This window comes from Perca fluviatilis, chromosome 4 (assembly GCF_010015445.1).
Source record: "Perca fluviatilis chromosome 4, GENO_Pfluv_1.0, whole genome shotgun sequence".
Lineage (NCBI taxonomy): Eukaryota > Metazoa > Chordata > Actinopteri > Perciformes > Percidae > Perca > Perca fluviatilis.
The window spans coordinates 9,996,524-10,016,781 of NC_053115.1; the positions used below are offsets into that span (position 1 = coordinate 9,996,524).

General features: G+C 40.4%; 3 protein-coding genes across 6 annotated transcripts; 1 reads left to right on the top strand and 2 right to left on the bottom strand.

The window, feature by feature from the left end:
• Positions 1 to 2,472: 2,472 nt before the first annotated feature.
• On the bottom strand, positions 2,473 to 9,650 carry LOC120556768 (oocyte zinc finger protein XlCOF19-like). 3 transcript variants are annotated; one of them, XM_039796490.1, is made up of 3 exons: positions 9,379 to 9,650; positions 5,401 to 6,318; positions 2,473 to 3,722 (listed from the first exon to the last, which is right to left on the bottom strand). In XM_039796490.1, the coding sequence occupies exons 2-3, from the start codon at positions 5,432 to 5,434 to the stop codon at positions 2,938 to 2,940; spliced, it is 819 nt and encodes a 272-aa protein (XP_039652424.1). In that variant the 5' UTR covers positions 5,435 to 6,318; positions 9,379 to 9,650; the 3' UTR covers positions 2,473 to 2,937. The 3 variants fall into 3 exon arrangements, 2 of the variants coding, with proteins under 2 accessions (XP_039652424.1, XP_039652423.1); XR_005638890.1 differs by having other exon boundaries at positions 2,474 to 3,722; positions 6,174 to 6,318; XM_039796489.1 differs by lacking the exon at positions 5,401 to 6,318.
• A 1,156-nt stretch (positions 9,651 to 10,806) lies between these two features.
• Positions 10,807 to 17,196, bottom strand: zbtb49 (zinc finger and BTB domain containing 49). Of its 2 annotated transcripts, none has more exons than XM_039796491.1 (8): positions 17,081 to 17,196; positions 16,509 to 16,708; positions 15,292 to 16,406; positions 15,116 to 15,162; positions 14,954 to 15,027; positions 13,996 to 14,078; positions 13,648 to 13,809; positions 10,807 to 12,015 (listed from the first exon to the last, which is right to left on the bottom strand). In XM_039796491.1, exons 2-8 carry the CDS (start codon positions 16,658 to 16,660, stop codon positions 11,273 to 11,275), a joined length of 2,376 nt encoding a protein of 791 aa, XP_039652425.1. In that variant the 5' UTR covers positions 16,661 to 16,708; positions 17,081 to 17,196; the 3' UTR covers positions 10,807 to 11,272. The 2 variants fall into 2 exon arrangements, with proteins under 2 accessions (XP_039652425.1, XP_039652426.1); XM_039796492.1 differs by having other exon boundaries at positions 17,077 to 17,094.
• Positions 17,197 to 17,322: 126 nt separating this feature from the next.
• Positions 17,323 to 20,241, top strand: lyar (Ly1 antibody reactive homolog (mouse)). Its single transcript, XM_039796495.1, has 8 exons — positions 17,323 to 17,855; positions 17,986 to 18,100; positions 18,195 to 18,302; positions 18,463 to 18,543; positions 18,855 to 19,170; positions 19,522 to 19,578; positions 19,718 to 19,803; positions 19,959 to 20,241. The coding sequence occupies exons 1-8, from the start codon at positions 17,734 to 17,736 to the stop codon at positions 20,094 to 20,096; spliced, it is 1,023 nt and encodes a 340-aa protein (XP_039652429.1). The 5' UTR covers positions 17,323 to 17,733; the 3' UTR covers positions 20,097 to 20,241.
• Positions 20,242 to 20,258: the final 17 nt, after the last annotated feature.

A 20,258-nucleotide genomic window follows, 5' to 3' on the forward strand; every position in this document is an offset into this window, starting at 1 on the left:
GAGAGAGAGAGGGAGAGAGAGAGAGAAAGGAGAGAGAGAGAAAGAAGAGAGAGAGAGAGAAAGGGGGAGATAGAGAAAGAGGGAGAGAGAGGGAGGGAGGGAGTGAATCTCACTGCTTTCAAGATGATAGAGAGCGATGGGGGCTTCCCTGAGTCTGCTACACTGTTGACAACTCCTGTAAAGCCAAGTGCAAAATGCTCTGACAGCGTGGCTAATTTTACAACATCTCTTCTATCGTTCCTTCGCTTTTAGTCTTTCATTTTTTCCCTCCACTGTCTCTTTCCCCCTCTCTCAAGAACACTCACACACACACACACACACACACACACACACACACACACACACACACACACACACACACACACACACACACACACACACACACACACACAGTGACATCACACAAGTAGTTTTGTAGAGAGAAGACTGAAAAAATGTTCTTGTCTTGCTTGTTTTTGTTAATAATAAGTTGATGTAAATTGCTACATCCATGCAGTAACTGAATGCAACGGCTCAGTATAACAATCAGTGGTGAGCTTTCTCATAGTATTACACTACTGACCTTTGACCTTTCATGTCACAAAAGTCCTCAAAAATACAGAATACAATAATTCAAATACAAAAAACAGATGAGTGTAAATCTGGACTTGATTCTTGCTGTTGTTGGATTACAGAAAAGCAATATCTCCATAGTATTTATAATGTTCTCATGTTTTTTTGTGCATGGAAGGTAACTGTTGACCTTTGGGAACAGTAGGCCTATGTGAAACCAAATATTTAAGCAGTGGAACTTGGTTTATTTCATACATTTATATGTTATTCCCTTAAAGAATTGTGGATATATCCTAGAAAGATTCAAAATTCTAATTCATTGATACATTCTCCCTGTGAGAATAGCTACTCATTAAAAACTAAAATAAAGTCAGCATTTTGTGCGAAAAACACTCATGCAATCTTTATTTGAATGTTTTAGTCATTTAGTTTGTGACTGGGTTCATTCAAAGACATTAGCAGCTGATATGCCGCCCCCTGCAGGCTCAGGGCCTGTTCTGTCCAATCACTCTGCTTTATTTGCATGTTATGTAATTGGGTGGCCTGCATGTGTCAGTCATTTTATTTTTCGTTACTTATACAGAGAGTAACTTTATGTGCTAAAAGATCGATGCAAAAATCGCTTTTTGTTTGGCCTCTGTTCAGTGTTCTGTCTTGATAGAAAAACTTCTCTGTGCAGCTGATGCTTCTCTCAGTTTTGGAATTAGATTTCCCAATTTTAGAAAAAAAGATGGTAGGTTTCTACCCCGTTGATGGCTGATGCATAGTAACATATGTCTACAAACAATACAAAAAAAGGGCCAGGTTTTTATATAAATACCCAGGCTCCTTATCAAGAACGGAACAACAAGATGTTCCCACTGACCAAGAAGCCATAGATGGAGCCTCTTTATCACCTCGACTCTACCAGACACAAGAATGTAACAAATATGATACGAAAAAAACTAAATATGACAGTCATGCATTTTTTGCCATACACATCTGATTGTGTTTTTATTTAGCTTTATATTTTCATTGTCACATAGCTGGTTTACAACAGGTTCATAATATGACTGAACTTTGGCAAAAGAGAAAAAAATACAACTATGTACAATATATATATACATATACACATACACATATATATATATATATATATAAATAACTTTACAGTACAACATAGGTATCACTAGGTACTAACTACGATGTACCATAATTGTACATGTTATCATGATGCACAGTGAGAATCAGAAAGAGGTTTAAAGCAGATTGAATTTAAAGTGTTGAAAGGCATCTGTTTTATCTTTTATAATTAATTTTTTTATGCTGCACAATGCAATTCTGGTGTTTCATATTAATGTTCACCAGAGGTTATGAACACAGATGAAATGGTAGCTATAAACCTATATGTCCAGCACATCTGTGGTACACAATTTCAGAGAAGTAGTATTATCCTCCAGTATTCTGTAGCATGGAGAGTCAAAGATAGTACTCTGCTGTTTTTATGTGATTTCTTCTTTTTAAAGTGCTCGTATTATGCTTTTTGTCTTTTTCCCTTTCCTTTATCGTGTTATATATATCTTTTTGTGCACGTTATAGGTTTAGAAAGTGAAAAATCCCAAAGTCCACCCCAAATGCATTTACCATCTCCAACAGAAAACACTGTTCACAAACTGCTCCAAACAGCTCTGTTGTAGTCCAGCCTTTACTTCCATGACGAACGTGCGTCACTTTGTAACACATTATAATGCTCGCCCAGCTGCTAGCATGGCACGCCCTCATACTCTGCTTCTGACTGGCTAGTAGTCCTTACCTAGCTACTTCGCGTGTGCGACTCCCAACAAAAATTGAACAGTGTGTTGCCTCACTCTGTAGCTAAAACAGAGAGCTCAACACACAGGGTGAAAAGAGGAGCTGCAGCAATGTGCAGTACAAAAACAAATTGTGTTTTTTGAACATGAAACCATGTAAACCTTTTCTGATATAACCTCTAAATACAATTATGAACCTGACAAGGAGCATAATATGAGCACTTTAATCTATGGAGTCTCTACAGGGCAGGTTATTGAACCTCATTGTGTGTACTGTTCTGTAGTATTGAGTGGAAAGCTGTTGGAAGTTGGAATCAATTATATTTAGAATTGTTCTTTGATCAGAAAGATTCCTGATTTAAAAGGACTAGTTTACCATATCACTCAATATCATTTCAAAGTTTTTGTATGGCTTATGTTAGACAACATTCAACATTTGAGAAGTTTGGCTTGTGTACTAAACTATAAAACCTTCTGGTATTGGTAAAATAACTCACAGGTGAAAACTCACTTGCCAAAACTCACAGGCTCTATAATCGAAACGTTTAGACTGTGTGCAACATAACTTCATTAATATGACTTCTGTCCTGAATTTCTAGGCAGGACTTTGACTCGTGGAAAGTTTGACTCCGTGAACTTTTCGCATGTGCTTCTTCATGAGCAACCTTTCAGTAAATAACTCATCACAATCCCCACATTTGTATGGTCTCTCCTCTTTATGTTTGGCAAAAACGTGTTTTCTCAGAGTTGAACCCCTGTTAAAAGATTTGTCACAGATGTGACAGCTGAAAGGCTTCTCTCCTGTGTGAGTCCTTATGTGTTCTGTCATGTGTCCTTTCAGTTTAAAACACTTGCCACAGAAATGGCAGCTGTAGGGTCTCTCTCCCGTGTGTACTCTCATGTGGTTCTGCAGATTGCTCTGACAGGGTATGTGTTTGCCACATATGTGACAGTCAAAGTTCCCCTTGCTGTCATGTGACTTGCTCTCGTGTGTCTTGAGGTGCCATGTAAGCACAGTTTTTTTGGTGAATATGTAGTTGCATATGTGGCAGCGATATAAGGTGGTACTCGTCTTCTCTTCCGAGTGCTCTGGATCCTCTGCAGGGCTTTGCTTCGGCTCTGTGCTCTCCTCTGCTGCTCTACAGTCTTCCAACTGCTGCACTGTTCGGATGAGTTCTTTCGTCAAGGCGTCCCCGTCATCGCTGTCCTCCGCTGAAGGTTGCTCATCCATGCCGTTGATCCACAGTTCCTCCTCCTGCTCATCCTCCTCCACTTTAACCTGGGAGGGTCCTGGCTCGTCCTGGCACGCACCCGGGTTCCAATCCTGCTGTTTAGGGGGAATCTCCTCGGCGGATGTAGGTGCAGTTGGCGGTTTGGCGTCTGCAAGGATGGAAACACAAATGCATTACATTTGTATTACACATCAAAGTCGTCAGCGCCAAAATAGTGCTTCCATCAGTCCACACCCATCAGGAATTTTACCTTTGAGATCAGCCGCCTCAGCTCAGAGCCACATCAACTTCATGAAGGGACAAACCAGTCAAGAGTGGAAAGCTGGTCTACGCAACCCAGTAGAGCCTCAAACTAGGAACTATTTTCTTGTGTATGTGTGTTATACTAAAACATAACAATGAAAATCAATTACTATTTCATTTTAATAAGTGAATTTAACGGATGTGTGTGCTGTATCTGGATACATGAAGGTGTATTGCCTTGTAACTACCTTTTAACACGAACCGTATACATGTAATCTTTCCTAAGTCTCAGAGGCATTAGATCTCTTAAGATTGAATGTGAATTCCGCAAATATGTGCTTATCACACATATTTGTATCCACATATGTCGACTTAAGTAATTGCAGAACAAAAATGTTTGATTATCGGACTCATAATGGACAGCTTAACCCTTGTGTTGTCTTCCCGTCCACAGTTAGTTTTTGCTTTTTCCAATGTTTTAAATTGTTACATTTTTCTTCTACACATTTTCAGCGCTTATTTCTACATCCCATATTTTCTGATATAAAAATTGAAAATGGGTCAATTTGACCCAACGTCAACACAAGGTTAAACAAAGTATCAAAAAGGAATGCAGTGGAACTAAAGATAGTGTATTAATTCCATGCATTCTTCTTCCTTGCCAAAACTTGGTACCTACACTACCCACAATGCAACTGTATCGCTCAACAGTTTGGTCAGGAATTCAGGTGTGTTATGCCAGTGGCAGCTATTGTAGCATGTGCGGGACAGAGGTCTGGTAAGATCACTTCTTTCTAACTCCACTTTCAAACTTGCTCAGACTCAACTGTCACTGACTCAAGTGACATCACTTGAGGCAATTTATCAGACTTCAAGGCAGCTACTTCTGAAGACACAAAACGCTTTAAACTACTTTTTTTTCCTCTCATTTGCAGTAGAACTTCCCAACCCGTAAACAGACTTTGATGCGTAACATCTATGAAGTTCCCCTCTAGAGTCACATCAACTGGCACTGAACTCTCTGTTTAAAAGTTTCAAGTCTGTTGGTGTGATCAGAAGTGTGCTATGTCACACCTGTAATTACACCCAACTGTGATGTCACAACCCGTGATGACACAGTGTACCAACACACCCTGGAGTACACTTCTACATCAATTCTCAATTTAATTAGAGCTTCTTATAACTACTACTGTGCATGTTACATGTTATATTTGAAGCAGATTACAATTACAGCGACTCATCAGCAGAGCCACGTGGAATCTGAGCCTGCAGTATTTTCTGCAGATTTAAAAAAAAAAATAATAATAATAATTAAACTACCCCTGGTAGAAATCAAGTCAGCTAAATTCTGCAGATTTTCATTCTGCATCTCCACTGAAGACTGGAAAAAAACAATCCGCTGATTCCGTTTAGGTCTGCTCATCAGGAGCATAGATATAAAACTGTTTTATGCTGCATCTATGATCAGGAGCATGTCAAACGATTGAGTATAAGTTGTATAAGTGGAGTGGATAATACGAGCTAATTTGGGGAAGCATGGCAGTTCCAACGTCAATAAAAACATACAAGCATAAAAGATAAACCTATAAAGAAGCTCTCATCATCAGAAGAAGCCATCAGTCTCGGCGTATCTTCTCAACTTTAAACGGAAGTCAGCATCAGCATTGTTACAGCAACAGAGAAGGTGACATCGTGGACCGTCTTCATGTGCTGTTTGAACGCAAAGAGCAGAGGAAAGCGCTGGCTGCACTGCATGCACTTAAACGGCATGTTCTCCCTGTTTGATCCTGGCGTGTTTAGTCATGGTCGAAGATCTGTTGAAGCTTTTCCCACAGATTTAAGGCCTTTCTCTAGTGTGACTCCTCATATGTTATTTCATATGAACTTTCAGTTTGTATCAGTTACCCCAAATGCGACTGGAAAATGGTTTCTCGTCAGCGTGTGGGCGTGTGCTCTCATGTGGCTGATCATTTGACTCCTGGTGTCGGTCAAAGGTGAAGCAGGTGTACACTGTTTTGGTCGGCTTTGATAAACTTGCATGAGCTGCGAGGTGCTATTTTATTTTTGACTTTTCTCAGAAAAGCCTGACAGCAAATATTACAAAAAACATGTTTTTCTTCTTTGTGTACACTGGAGATACTCCAAAGGATGGTAACGGTTGGTGATCTTGTGATGGCACCTCATATTCCATGTGCTCTCCGACTATTATAACTCGAGTTAGGATGTCTGGGTTCTAATTTTCTTCATGCTTCCCAACAGTGACAATCTGAGTTAGTGTGTCTGTAACACTGATGTATGCCGGACATTCGTGTCTGTAACGCTGCTCTATGGCGGACATTCAGGTGTCTCCACAGACCTGGTCTAGAGTTCAGTCAGTTCCTCTTTAATGGGCCGGATGACTGGCTCCTTGTTGGCCTCACTTGGAATACATTCCTTCTGTATCTGCTGCTCCTGAGCACAAACCTCCTGTGTTGGTGTGGGCAAATCGATCTGCCTTGAATCTGTAACAGTGGATAGGAAAATGTTTTTGGTAGCAGCTAGAAAAAGAACTTGTCTGATCACACATGAACTAGATGTTGGGAAATTCGAATGATTCCCAGCAATGACGCTCGTCCTAACAGCAGCAGAGAATTCAAATGCAAGTTATGGTTTGAAAACTGTGTAGAAAAATGTACTTTGAGCACACCGAACATCATAAAAGACCATTTTTATGTGCATGTGATGCAAGTGTGATTCACAAACTCACACGATAACTGCTCCCGAGCATATGACCTCTTACCCATAGCAAGGTACCTGAGCAAATGGTGCCTAATTGTGATTGGGTTAAATGGCTCTAAATGCAACACAACACCACAGTCAACATCCACACTCAGAAGGCATTCAAACTCTAGTCTCTACAACACTGCTGTCACATTATTGGCTGTCTTTATTCCTACTGGTTTTAAGGCTGAATGTTGCTTCTCCTTTGAGGTGTCGCACAATTACACTGTATGGAAAAATGCACAATTCAGCGCTGCTCACACTCATGCTGCGTTTGCGTCATATTGGATGGATGGTAGAGGTGAGAAAGATTCCTATGTTAAAGTGATGGTTCGGAGTAATTCACCCTAGGGTCCTTTGCACCATGACCTCGAGCCAAACACCCCCCCAGAAGCTTTTTTCACCTGGGTCGAACATTGGGAGAGTTAGTGTAGAGTAGCGTTATCAGCTGAATAGCTTAGCGCAGGGGCTAATGGACCCACGTTTGTATCTCGTAAGTTACCCCACTAATAATGCCCGAAATTATACCAAACGTCTACAAGTAGTACAAATAGGTTATGCTCTCATAAAACGATGGATTGGAAAGTTTGTAAGTACACCTGACCTGACATTTGCCTTGTGACCATCTTATGGTTGTGTAGTCTATGGAGAAGCAGCAAAAAAAAATATTGGATAAAATGTATAGATTACAGTATAGAGCATTACGTGTGTGCATTGGAGCTATTAAGTAATTAAGTAAGTAACCATCTTGTAATTCCAAATGCGGTTTACTGCTGAGTCCATGCTGTGCATGTGCTTTGATACTGTCCAGCCTTGTTTTTTGCTCAAGGTCAATGACTTAAATTTCTCCCACAATTACAACATGCTGAAGAAAATGACTGGGAGTTAAGGGGCCTAACTCCACATTCAGTCAAGCCGTACTTGAATAACACCAGAAAGATACAAGACCACTAGTCTCGCATTGCCAGACCTTCCTCCATAGCACTGCAAAGGAGGGTCTGGCGAGTCTACACAGCATTCTGGGATGGGAAAAATGTACTCTTGTTTATTGGCATTTCTTTAAAACCAATCACAATCGTGTTGGGCGGTGCTAAGCGCCGAGCATAGACATGGTGCTGCTGCAAAATAGCCTCGGGAAGGAACTTGTTTTGGTGGAACATGTGCACGTTCAAAGGATGTTTTAGTTGTGCAACAGAAAACTGTCTGGATTTACCCTGCAGAGATCTGAGGAGCAGTTAACCATAGTCCTCATAAATCCACTGGAGTTTAAAATTACAACACAAAGAAAGCAGAAGGTAAGGGGACATCCGAAAAAAGACACCCGAAAAAAGTGACATCCGGGGGAATTTCCGGCAGAACGAGAGCAATCCCGGAAGTGGAACGTCGTGGATATAGACTACAAGACCACAGGTTAGAATTACAAACAGGAAATTAGAGACCCAAAATGCAGTTACAATATGCAACATCACATCAAGAACAAATTCATTAACACATGCTACCTTTAACATTTTTAACAAAAAAAAAAACACAATTTTAAAGCTTTTTATGAAAATGCATTTAAGCAGCTCCTCCACTACATGCTTTGCATGCAACCTTGGCTTTTATGTTAACATTAATGGTGTCCTCTTGGTGAGTATTAAAGCTAGTAGGCAGTGTTTAACTACTCTGGAGTAAAACAATGCGACTTACAATTAATTTGAAAATAGAGAAACCAGTAGTCTCAATAGAAACATTTAGCTTATTACGGTACATTGGTATTTCATTTTAACTCCTTGCAAGGTAGGAGTTTTAGTGTTGCTTTAGTGTTGATTGACCATATTACTTGGCATATCCCTATCCCAAGATGTTTTCATATTTACTCTCCTACCTCATATTATTTGCAAATTTGCATAATACGTTGGGTTCTGATAGGACATACAGTACATTTGAACAAGGCTAAAATAAAGCTCTGATTTATACTCATTGAGTCAACTGACAATGTGTGTAATTTTTTTTTTTATCTAGACAAAAGTATGTACTTTTTTAATGTAGAAAAAGTAGTGGTCCTGTTTCAGTAATGAGAACAAATTAAGCGCATTCATCACGCCTACATGTGCACATTGCACTCTTCCACCAACCTGAAGTGGGGAGAGGAGAAGTATCAAATTAAAAAGTCGATTTAATAAAATTGTGTACTGTTAGGTGAATCAATTTAATGCCAAATTTACCAGTGTAGCCTTTAAAAAATATATTATAAAATGCATGTTTTACAAGTAGTACATTCATCCCAATAAATAAAGTCACTTTTAATTAACACATTTTTGTAAGTTTGGCGTTTCCCTCTACACAATAAAACGGGTCGTATGTTGGTGTTAAGAGTACCAGAATTACCAGAGGTTAGTAGATGTTACCTTCAATATACAAGCGTAAAATGTGTCTTTAAGAAGAAAGTATTCATATGTGCTGTATTTAACAAGAAAGCAATTTGTTTTCATGTTGCCGCAGTGTCTTGCTACAACGAATATTATAAATACTGATATACTAGTATCTCTCAGTATTTATAATATTCGTTGTTAAGCCTATAGAAAAGAAGGCCATATAGGCTACGTTACACAAAACGTAAGTTTTATTTTGAAAATTGACGGAACATGTTTACCGTCTTCTTGACAGATAGGCTACCTGCTAGGAAACTGTAACGCTAGCTAACATGACTTGAATAAGATAGCTGAATACAAAGCCCGTAACTAACTTTACACGGTATTATCTGATGTGGTTTAGTTAACTAATGGCTAATCATAGTGCTAGCTAACTAAGAAACATACCTGCCCTGTGCAGTCTTATCTCTGGTTTGTAGACCAAATCCAGCAGCCGCTGCAACCTCTGGTTCTCCAGTTTTGTTTGGTACACCTCCTCCTGGTAGTCTATTATTGTCTTCTCAACGAATCCATAGATGTCTACCGCAGCTGCTGTTAATCTTTCCGTCAGAAAGACGTTAAACGACTGAAGCGTAACGTTAGCCATCTTGCAACCTGACAGTTGGCTCTCTCTGTTTGCAAGCAAGCCAACCCTGTGTAGTCGTGTTCCAGCCAGCCTACCTATGGCAAAGCTAAAACATGTAACAAGGGTCATACCGCCACCTCCTGGGCTGGACTGTGTATAACTAGAAAACAGAAGTCTTGTCTGGCTGTAATATAAACTGCTAAACTCTTCCTACTAATGAGCCATGCGAGCAGCTCAATTATGGCAGTGTTACACGTTGACAAATTTCCATCGGTCCAATATAGGCTACTTTGATTAATGCCCAAAGATTAGGTCCAAAGAAGGCAACCCAAATGTCACATTTTTGGTAGGAAAAAAAATTCTACATAGAGGAACAATGTTCTGGACAACAGCCTTGTAACTATTAAACATTTTGTTAAATATCTCACGTACCCCCTGCAGTCCTCCAGAGTACCCCTAGGGGTACACGTACCCCCATTTGAGAAACACTGGCCCAGAGGGTGTATTTTTTTTTCCTTCTCTGTTTAATGGTTAGAAATGTGTTGCCATATAAACCTGCAACTCAATGGCGTGTTGGTTTTAAAAAATATTGAGAAGGTATTAAAAATGGTATTAAAAGGTATTGAATTTATCTCCAGGATTTCTGTATACAGTTTAAGGTTTTGCAGTGTGCACCTAAGCAGAACAAGGATTACTTCTTTTAATCCTACTTTTGATAATACCTGCATAAGATGTCACAGAAGAAGATGGCTGGAGTGGAGCCAGCCATCTTCTTCCCTCCACTCCACGTCCATTCCTTGTTTCACAATAAATCTTCTCAACTTATACTACCTTTTGTCGGTGTCCTGCATTTGGATCCACCTAACAACATCGTAACAACTGCAGACCCAGGGAACACACCTGGGTACAGTTGCTAAAGGCAAGCGCCTGTGTGTACGTGTGTGTTTAGGAAAAAAAACGAAAGATAGAAAGTGAAGCAGGAGACAATAAGCAGGGAGAAAGATGCAGGGTATGACTGTGCATATTCATTCACATGTGCTTGAATGCATTTTATCTGCAAGTGTCCTCACACAGATCAGTGTATCATACAGTTGGTCCTACTTTGTATTGCATGTGTAACAGATATACGGATATGAAGCACTGTTTCTCATTTGTTTTACAGTGAACATCAAATACTGGGTTTTATTCATTATTAATATGTTGGACAATTAAACGACCCCTATACAGTGTAAACGTGGGAAACAAAAAAATGATGTGATGAAATTTTTTTATTAGGTAAAATTGACATACATTAAATATAATGTATATCTTTACGATTTAAAGTGCAGTGCAGTATATACACAAAGTGAAAGAGTATAATTAATACACAGAGGCCAAAATCCTGCTGCTGCACTGCTTCTCTATGGGCTCTAATATTCAAGATTGATACACTAGGTGACATGGAAGTTTTAAGTGCAGCGTAACAGCAATTCTCATGATTTTCTCAGATACAAAAAACTAGGAAGCACTTACTTTGATTTTGAGTAATGGCGAAAACTCTGAACACACACATTACACATTTCCACTGAATAATTCACATTATTTAATGTTTGCTTCATCATAGGAGCAACCATTTGTGTGTTACGAACGTTTTAACCGATCAAGAGCCAGACAGTAATAATCAAAACTAATTAAACATCAGTGAAAAGTGCACATCCTCTCAAATGCAACATTTTACTACTCCATGTCATTATCATTCTGCAGAGTTTTCATTGCCAGGCCCCACAGAGTTACACTGGAGATAAACTGGCCTTCAGTGGACCTGTAGGACCCACTATTGGGCCTGCTAGGAGAAGTGAGGGAACTGCAGTGATTGTCTGTGGGAGGAAGGTAGGGTCTCCCCATCAGACCTCTGCCCATCTCAACTGACACATTCCCATTCTCCACATACGGCCCATACACAGCCTCCTGAGACAGGTGGGCTTTGGCAAGCTTCATCTGGTCTGTGGCAGTTAAGGCTGCACTTCTCTCCTGGTGGTTGGAGGAGAGGAGGTGATGGGGTACCAGCGAGCGCAGCTCTGGAAGGGGGGTTGGGGTAGAAGCTGGGCTGAGGTGCATGCTGGGAGGAGGAGTCTCTATATGCGGTGTTGGTTGTGGTGGTGAAGGAGTAGGCGGTGAGGGTTTCTCTAACCCTGCATGGGACATCATGTTGGGGAAATGCTGCTCACCAGTTGCAGCAGGAGGTTTACTGTGGCTGACAGGTTTGGGGAACGAGGCCGCTTCATCCGAGCTAGGAGATGGGTCAGAGTTGTCGGTGACCGGGCTGTTGGCTGGGGCTCCCTTGCAGTGCATGTTGTTGTGTCTTCTCAACATGGCAGAGCGGGTAAAGCTCTTTCCACAGGCGCTACAGATGTATGGTTTCTCACCAGTGTGTGATCTTATGTGACGCTGCAGGTCCCCTGAGCCGATGAAGCACTTCCCTACATTAATTAAGAACACATATTGAGTGTAAAACACTGTGCAGACATTAGCTTTACTGTACTACTTTACTATATCAGGGCCTGTGCAATATCCTCTCAACTAGTGGATGATCTTATTTATTTTTTGCTTGTCCTAAAGCACATTGTTGTCTTGTTATATATTGTTACGTACTTACTGTTTGTTGATATCTGGTGCATGTTTGTATGCAGCTGTTGTCAGCGCTTCTCTTTGCCCAAGACAAATTTTCTTTGGGGCAATAAAGTTGATCTTATCTTAGCTACACAGTCTATACTGAATTTAAAATATGTGGGGGCATTTTTAGGACAGCTGAAGACATGAAAGGAGAGAGAGAGGGGGAAGCAAAGGGCCGCAGGTCAGAGTTGAACCTGCGGCCGCTGCGTCGAGGAGTAAACCTCTATATATGGGCGCCTGCTCTACCAGGTGAGCTACCCAGGCGCCCAAAATATTTTTTGAAAAATCTCTGATTAAGCGTAACCGGATTCACAACATGACTCAAGCATTTTTGTATGCCTTTAGTTCTGTTCTTTTAAGGAGGTTAAAAACAATACTATTCATCAATAGGTGGCACAAAATAATTGATTGATTAGGAGTCCAAACCATCATTGCCCCTACAGCAGGAAATAACTACAAATCTCGGTTTAAAAAAAAAATAAGGAAATGGACACTGACTTCAAACAGTCAGCAGTTACAGTCCTTCTTATGCTTGGGAAGCCTAGCATAAGAAAATAATAAACCAAAGGCAAATAGCAGTTAAAACATTCTCATATAGTGTGATAACCAAAAAAGTTAATCATGGTACAGACAGGTCCCATCATGTGTATTTAAAGCTACAGGAACTGGATGATTTTGCAATGGGTTCAATTTCTTTCATTAAAATATTGTTTTGAACAGAGTAGGGCTGAAACTATTATTGCCAAGTATTATATTTATTATGCATATGATCTGCAGATTTTTTTTCTCGGCCTATAAAATGTCAACAGTGAAAAATGCCCATTATAATTTAGTAAAACCCATGGTGATGTCATCAAAGTGTTTGTTCTGTCCAAAACTTGAAGATATGCAGTTTACAATCACATGAGATAAAGAAGAGCAGAAAATCCTTGCAACTAAGAAGATGGAATAATCAAATGTTTAGCATTTTTGATTTAAAAAAAAAGAAGCAACTAATCGATTATCAATGTCCGATCGATTTTTTTATACAACTATGTCTACAGTTGAATCAATGTGAATAATACTTCCAACAAAACAGGCGTGGGCCAGTATGAGATTCTGACGGTATGATAACCTTCAGCAAAAAATCTCACGGTTTCACGGTATTGCAATGACAGCTATAAATGTAGTATTTTTGAAATGTCTGGGTAAAAAAAAAAAACTTTTGTTCCATTGAACACAATGTATTTTATTTTTAAACACATTGCACACTGGCACTGGGAGAGGGATTTCTAAACTGCACTTTCTGTCCTTGAAGACTGATAAGAAACAGCTCATACCTTAGGACCGGTATGACAGAAAATGTTAGTGGTTTTGAAACCGTGACTTTTTCAATCATCGGTATACCTTGAAACCGGTAACTGGCCCACGCCTACAACAAAATAGATACTGTTCCTTACCACAGGTGGCACAGCTGTGTGGTTTTTCCCCAGTGTGGCGGGCCTTGTGCTTCAGAAGCTTTCTGTGCGTGTTGAAGGATTTTCCACACTGGTCACATGTGAACGTCTTGTCTGTGGCATGAGTCCTCTTGTGCTCCTTGAGATTACTCAAGTTGTTAAATCCTAGGCAACAAGGCAAGACAGACTGTGTCACAATTTTCTAGTTGGGTCTGTGAACTAAGCAGCTTACACTAATATCAATAATTTGTAAAGGTTTAATTTAAGAATGAGACCACAAGGTAAGAACTACATATAGATGGAGTAAGGAAGTAATTAAGAACATTGCTTCTGTTTAGAGCAGTCGTTTACCTCGACCACATATATCACACAGATGTGGCTTCTCTCCTGTGTGGACCACTTTGTGACGGTGGACATCCCCTGATGCAGTAAAGCTGGAAAACACAAATGAATATTCAATTTATAGGCAACTGTAACAACTTTTAGGGCTGTGTATATCACAACCCTGGGGCCGAAACTCAGAAATAGTCTGTTCTAATTCACTTAGTCACTTCTTCATTATTGCCTTATGGCAGTATTATAAAAACGCACCTGAAATCATGGTAAATTTGTAAACTAGCAATTATTTAGTAGCAAGTATCAATTAGTAATATAAATAAATATAAAGTATATATAGCGATGACTTTAAAAGGTCCCATGGCATGAAAATGTCACTTTATGAGGTTTTGTAACATTAATATGCATTCCCCCAGCCTGCCTATGGTCCCCCAGTGGCTAGAAATGGTGATAGGTGTAAACCGAGCCCTGGGTATCCTGCTCTGCCTTTGAGAAAATGAAAGCTCAGATGGGCCGATGTGGAATCTTGCTCCTTATGAGGTCATAAGGAGCAAGGTTACCTCCCCTTTCTCTGCTTTGCCCGCTCAGAGAATTTGGCCCACCCATGAGAGAGATAGACATCATGGTTTTGAAACGAGCAAAGTGGCAGTTGGTCAAGGCCACACCCCCCCTCCACCTTGCCCCCCCCCTCTCCTCCTCAATAGCTACAGACACAGAAATGGAACATACTAAGGAAAGCTCATTGTGGGACTGGCTCTAGTGGCTGTAATTCTGCACCTAGAGACTTCAGATACAGTATTAGGGGACCAGTAAGGTCTATGTAAAAGCATCCGAAGAGCACCATATCATGGGACCTTTAAAAAGGCACACACAAACATACAATAAACAGCAAATACCTATACAGAGAAAAGGGGAATGGCAAAAATAAAAGTATCAATCAATGAGGAAAAAGGATACATGGAAGATACCTTACCTTTTACCACATAACTCACAGATGTAAGGTTTCTCACCAGAATGTCGCCGCAAATGTGTCTGTAAATTTCCAGCCTGTAAAACAAAATCAGTTAGACATCTCAATATAATTTCACCATGTAATAATAACTGTGGCAAATCAGAATAATACACCAGATTATACCTGTGAGAAGTTTCTCCCACAAACATTACACTGAAAGGGCTTCTCACCTGCAACAAAACAATGTAGGTTTTTGTCTGAAAATATTATTACAATTAAATTATAATTATTACGGAAATATGTTATTGTATATATATATTGTAACGTGTGGTTATACGGCAATTACAAACTGTTAATACCGGTATGGGAGCGCTTGTGCAGCTCCAGGTTGCTGGGGTGTTTGAAGATCTTCCCACACACCTCACAACAATACTGCTTGTTTCCTATCTGCTGTGGTAGCTCTGGCACAGTTTTCGGATTTTGCTCTTCTTGATTTGCAGGTGGAGGACTGGGAAGTTGTGCTTGTGTTGCTGTCTCTGTAACCTGCTCCCTGCCTGCATTAAGGCCCTCAACAGGAGCTTCTGAGGCTTTAGTCTGGACCACAGACTCTTCTTGAGGACTCTCTTTGGGACAGCTGAGGACGGGTTCACTCGCTGATTCAGCAAACATCTCCTCCAAAGCCTTCTGAGACCGGAGGTAGTTATATTTCTTCAGGTACACTGCCTTCTTCGGGCGCACAGGCTTGTTAAGCATGGAGTCTGCTGAGTTAGAGTTGGGGGTGTTTAAATTATCTGAGGGTGTTAAGGAAGAGACAGGGTTCTTTTCAACAGCCACAGATGTGCAGGAAGGATTGGGCTGAACTGTGTTCCCTGAGCATACAGGAGTGTGGCTGCCTCCGAGCTGACACGGCTGCTCTTCCACCAGCACCAAAGGGCACGGGCCTTGATTTAGGGCTGCATTATTAGTCTGGAGTGCACTTTGTTTGAAGTACTGCTTACTGTAAAAGTTGCGGAGCTTGTAGCCATGGACAAGCTGTTTTTCTACAGGTGCCTGAGTGCCGCTAGTTGCGTCACAGTTTGAGCTGCCATTAGGCACAGAAACAGGCATCCTTTTGGTGTGGTCCATGTCACTGCTGAAGCCAGGCCTCTGGGTTTCCGAGGGACAGTGGAGGTCAACATCATGAGGAAGACTGCTCCCTAATAGGCAGTCATGCTCAGAGCTCAGCATGCCTGGAAGAGAAAATGACGGGATTTCCACTGGTGGAGGACAAGGCTTGAGGAAAGCATTACACATGCTCTGAACATTTGGAACCTGCAAACACTGAGCAATGTCCAGGAGTGCTTGAACATTATCTTGGTTGATGTCAAGATGGGAGGTGTACATGTAGTCCAATATTTGGCCGATGCCACTGACATCCTGGATGACCAAGTTGAACACTTCATTCTTCTGACTGGGGGAATTTTGGAATAACGACCTGGAAAGATGAAAGCACAGTACATTTCACAAAACAGCAGCGTATGATTATTAAGGTAAGCGAAAAGGATGGCACTATGCCACAGATTTACTGATGTGTCACCTGAAATAGGAGCTGAAAGCAGCCAGGACATTTTTGTGGGCTTTGAAGCAGACACCTTTGACAACCAGCATGCAGTCACAGAGCAGACCCTGGATCCTCTGCTCCTGGAGCTGCTGCAGGAGGTAGGAGCTGTGGCTGGACATGGTGTCCATGGTCACTCAGCTGCTGAACCACCCAGCTCCAACTTCTCCATCAAAAACCTGGCCAAAAGGGACACACGTCAAAGACAACAAATCTCTTTTTTATGGAAATATTAGTTATTCCTACGGTTGGATAGTCTTGGAAATACAGCCAAATTAAAAGTGATGCAAGCGAGTATTTCTTTAGCAATATTCATATAATTCAACAACCGCGCATACTCCAGTGTGTGTGCTACGAGACCACCCATGCAAAAATTGGGACGAAAACGTCCACAAGCTAACTACAAAGCTATGCTAAACAAGCAACAATGGTTAGTATTGTGAAATCGGCGTAGCACCAACTCCCTAACTAATTACAATTTCTACCGAGAATAAAAGTGCTTGCTATTGTTAGTACAGTAAAGTTTGCCATAAAGATAAATCCAAACCTACATCTGATGAGTCCACCTTTTATTTGGATGATGGGTCACTTTTCGAGTGTAACGGTAAAACGTCACCTCACTTCCTGGTACAACCTGTTTTTCAGTAACACGAAGGAGATAACACGAGGGGTTATTTTGAGACTATAAGACGCAATTATGCATGGTGCAATACATTGTAACGTCCTAAATTGGTGTAACTAGCAGAAATGTATCTCTAGAATATAACTAAAAAAAGGCTTTGTACAAGATTCGTTTCCGCCCTAGTCGGACTCGGAACCTCTCTCAGGTCGCATGTTTACACGGAAGACTATTAATGTAACTTAGCTACCTAGTGTGTTGGTATTAATTGGTGTGCGCATCGTGTGTTTTGAAAAGTTTTTATGAATGGAAAAGAGCTGGTGAACCTCTTTTATAAACCATCTACTGCCTAGCTAAGCAATTTGTTTATTTTAGCTTTAAAAAACGTTAGCAATAGCTACCTTTATTTGGATAACATTAACGTTAGCTTTAACCGCGCTGTGGACGGTCGGTTCCCACTTTCACTTGAGGATTGTACCGATTTCGGTTTAACATATACGTTGGCACCGTTACTAGTATTAGCAATACATATATAGCAGTTTTGGTTGAATCAAATCTTGTAGTCGAGCAAACGTGTCGTTAAGAATGGTGTTCTTCACCTGCAACGGCTGTGGTGAATCCCTGAAAAAAGCTCAGGTTGATAAACACGTGAACATGTGCCGGGGGTGCCAGGTCCTGTCCTGCATCGATTGTGGAAAAGACTTCTGGTAATCACAAGTTCTTACTGTTATCTCAAAATGTTTTCCGTTTCCTTTAGCTAACGTTTTCTAGCTATGAACACTTAGCGTTATGCTCCATTCTCACAGTGTAATGTTTTTCTTTGCACATGTTGAACAGGGGTGACGACTACAAGAACCACGTTAAATGTATCAGTGAAGACCAGAAGTATGGAGGCAAAGGCTACGAGGCTAAGGCAAACAAAGGAGATGTGAAACAGCAGCAGTGGATTCAGGTAAAACGCAGACAGACGATACCCATTACTGTTAACGTTCTGTACGTGTTTAAAGAGTTGTTGTTTTTTTAACTTGATAATTCCTCACATGAAGAGAGTCCATGACGCAATGGACAAACCTGGAGTCAGTGCAAAGCTCAAGGATGTGCTTCAACAAGTCAGTTCGTATGATAACGTCCCAAGAAAGAAGGCCAAGTTTCAGGTTTGTATACTTCAGCCTGTACCAATATTTTTTTAAGTTTTATTGATCGCACTGTAATGAACAGTTACAGTTAGTTTTTTTTGTGACTGAGGTAGACACAAGCATGTGTGTGTTGTGGGGTCTTGCACGCATCCATTTACATGTTTGGTCTTTTCCTCAGAACTGGATGAGAAACAGTCTTAAAATAGCTAACACCAGTCTTCATGATGAAGTGTGGGACATTCTCGCTGCAGCGGACAATGTAAGTTATTCTATTAAAGGTTACTTTTATTGTTGTTGTTTCACCGCCTGTCAGCATATATAAAGCTGAACGAGTTTTCGATTGTTTAGTTCAAATCCAAAGTAACAATATTCACTTTCACTTCCAGTGGCACTGAAGTACATGCTACATTTTTTTACTTTATCTTATCCAGTTATTATCATATCTAGGTTATCCTTTATGTGGTTTTCCTTCTGCCGACTGGTTGTAATATATTCTGCCAAGGAAAGAAAAAATAAGTTCATGTTTTCAATATCCTTACTGACTTTCATTACTCACTCATGATCTGACAGCCTTCTGAGGCCCCCCAGGAGACTAAAGAAGCTAAACAGACAGTGGCTGAAGTCAAAGTGGATACTAATGGAAATGAAAAGCAGAACGGCCATCCAGAAGTTGCGAAGAAGAAACTGAACAAACGGGAGCGTAAAGAAGCCCGTCAGCAGAAAAATGGGAAGGCTTTAAAAGCTGCTGAAAAGATGGTGGCACAGGAGCCAGAAGAAGGCAAAAAGAAAAAAAAGGACCGAAAGAGAAAGCACAGCTGTGAGGAAGACGGAGGTGAAGAGCAGAACAGTGCTGAAAATAAGACATCCAGCAAGAAAACAAAGACAGGTGAGGCATTTTCTAAAGTGATAATGTTCTCCTTAGAGCGTTCTATGAACAGTTCTTGTGTATTGCTGTTTTATGGCATCTTTGTGTCTTTTTAATAAACTGACATGAGAATATGGAATGACTAAATGCTTGTATGTGCAAAGCTTGTTTGGCCACCAAAATTTAGATACAAATTTATTTATTAAAAAAAAAAGTTTGTGGAAGTGCTCAACTACTCTCAGAAAGTCCATTTTATGGCAGTGTGCTCCAATGTCCTTTTGTGTGAAAGCATACCCTTCAAAAAATATTTTTATATAATTGTGTATGGTAGTATTGAGCTTACTATATAACCGTATTATCTTCTTCTTACAGTTGACCAAGAGGCTGCTGACATGTCAGAGGAGACTGAGGATCAAGAAGTTCCCAAAGGTAAAAGATTCCCGACATGTTTTAGAAAATAAATGATGATGTAAAAGAATAAAGCCACTAGGGGTCAGTGTTGCTTATTTTGTTGACAGTGAGGAAATGACCCTGAGTGAATAAATCTATGTCTCTGATTAATTTACAGGCAAATTCAACTGGAAGGGAAATATCAAGGCAGTACTGAGAGACTCAGATGACCAGGAACTGCCCGTAAAGAAACTCAGGAAGAAGGTGAGGGAAATTAAGTATTTTAATTACTCTGGGGACATGAGTCCTTATTTCTTTGTTTGTACAACATTTGACTTCTAATCCCAGCACATTGTTCCTGTAAATATTACAGTTGTCTTTGGTTTGATATGATTTTAAGAGCTTGTTCCTCCTAACAGGTTTTGGCAGCATACTACTCTTTCACTGGGGATGGAAATTTTAAAAAGGAGGAAGAAGTGCTAGCACTTTTCAACAAGAAGATCAACAACAATCCCAAATTTAGAGTATTGAAAGACAGAGTTAGACTTGTAAAGTAGACCTGTTCATCTAACCCGTCTGCCATGAAATGTATGTTGTTCATAGACTTTTAAAATTTAAAAGCCATTGTTGTCTGCCATCCTACCTTGGATGTTTTTGTACAGGTGACCTAATCTCAAAGATTAAATAATTTTTCTAACAGAAGTAGGTGTCCTGTTCCC

What these genes read in the sequence shown, in the direction of transcription:
- lyar (XM_039796495.1), top strand. Translation starts at nt 17,734, where the DNA reads ATGGTGTTCTTCACCTGCAACGGCTGTGGTGAATCCCTGAAAAAAGCT. An exon ending in GATTGTGGAAAAGACTTCTG is followed by an intron (nt 17,856 to 17,985) that starts GTAATCACAAGT and finishes CATGTTGAACAG; the next exon opens with GGGTGACGACTACAAGAACC. An exon ending in TTCTCGCTGCAGCGGACAAT is followed by an intron (nt 18,544 to 18,854) that starts GTAAGTTATTCT and finishes ATGATCTGACAG; the next exon opens with CCTTCTGAGGCCCCCCAGGA.
- zbtb49 (XM_039796491.1), bottom strand. Translation starts at nt 16,660, where the DNA reads ATGGACACCATGTCCAGCCACAGCTCCTACCTCCTGCAGCAGCTCCAG. An exon ending in GTGGGAGAAACTTCTCACAG is followed by an intron (nt 15,028 to 15,115) that starts GTATAATCTGGT and finishes TTTGTTTTACAG; the next exon opens with GCTGGAAATTTACAGACACA. An exon ending in ACACAGCTGTGCCACCTGTG is followed by an intron (nt 12,016 to 13,647) that starts GTAAGGAACAGT and finishes TAATTAATGTAG; the next exon opens with GGAAGTGCTTCATCGGCTCA.
- LOC120556768 (XM_039796489.1), bottom strand. Translation starts at nt 9,577, where the DNA reads ATGGCTAACGTTACGCTTCAGTCGTTTAACGTCTTTCTGACGGAAAGA. An exon ending in GATAAGACTGCACAGGGCAG is followed by an intron (nt 3,723 to 9,378) that starts GTATGTTTCTTA and finishes CCATCCTTGCAG; the next exon opens with ACGCCAAACCGCCAACTGCA.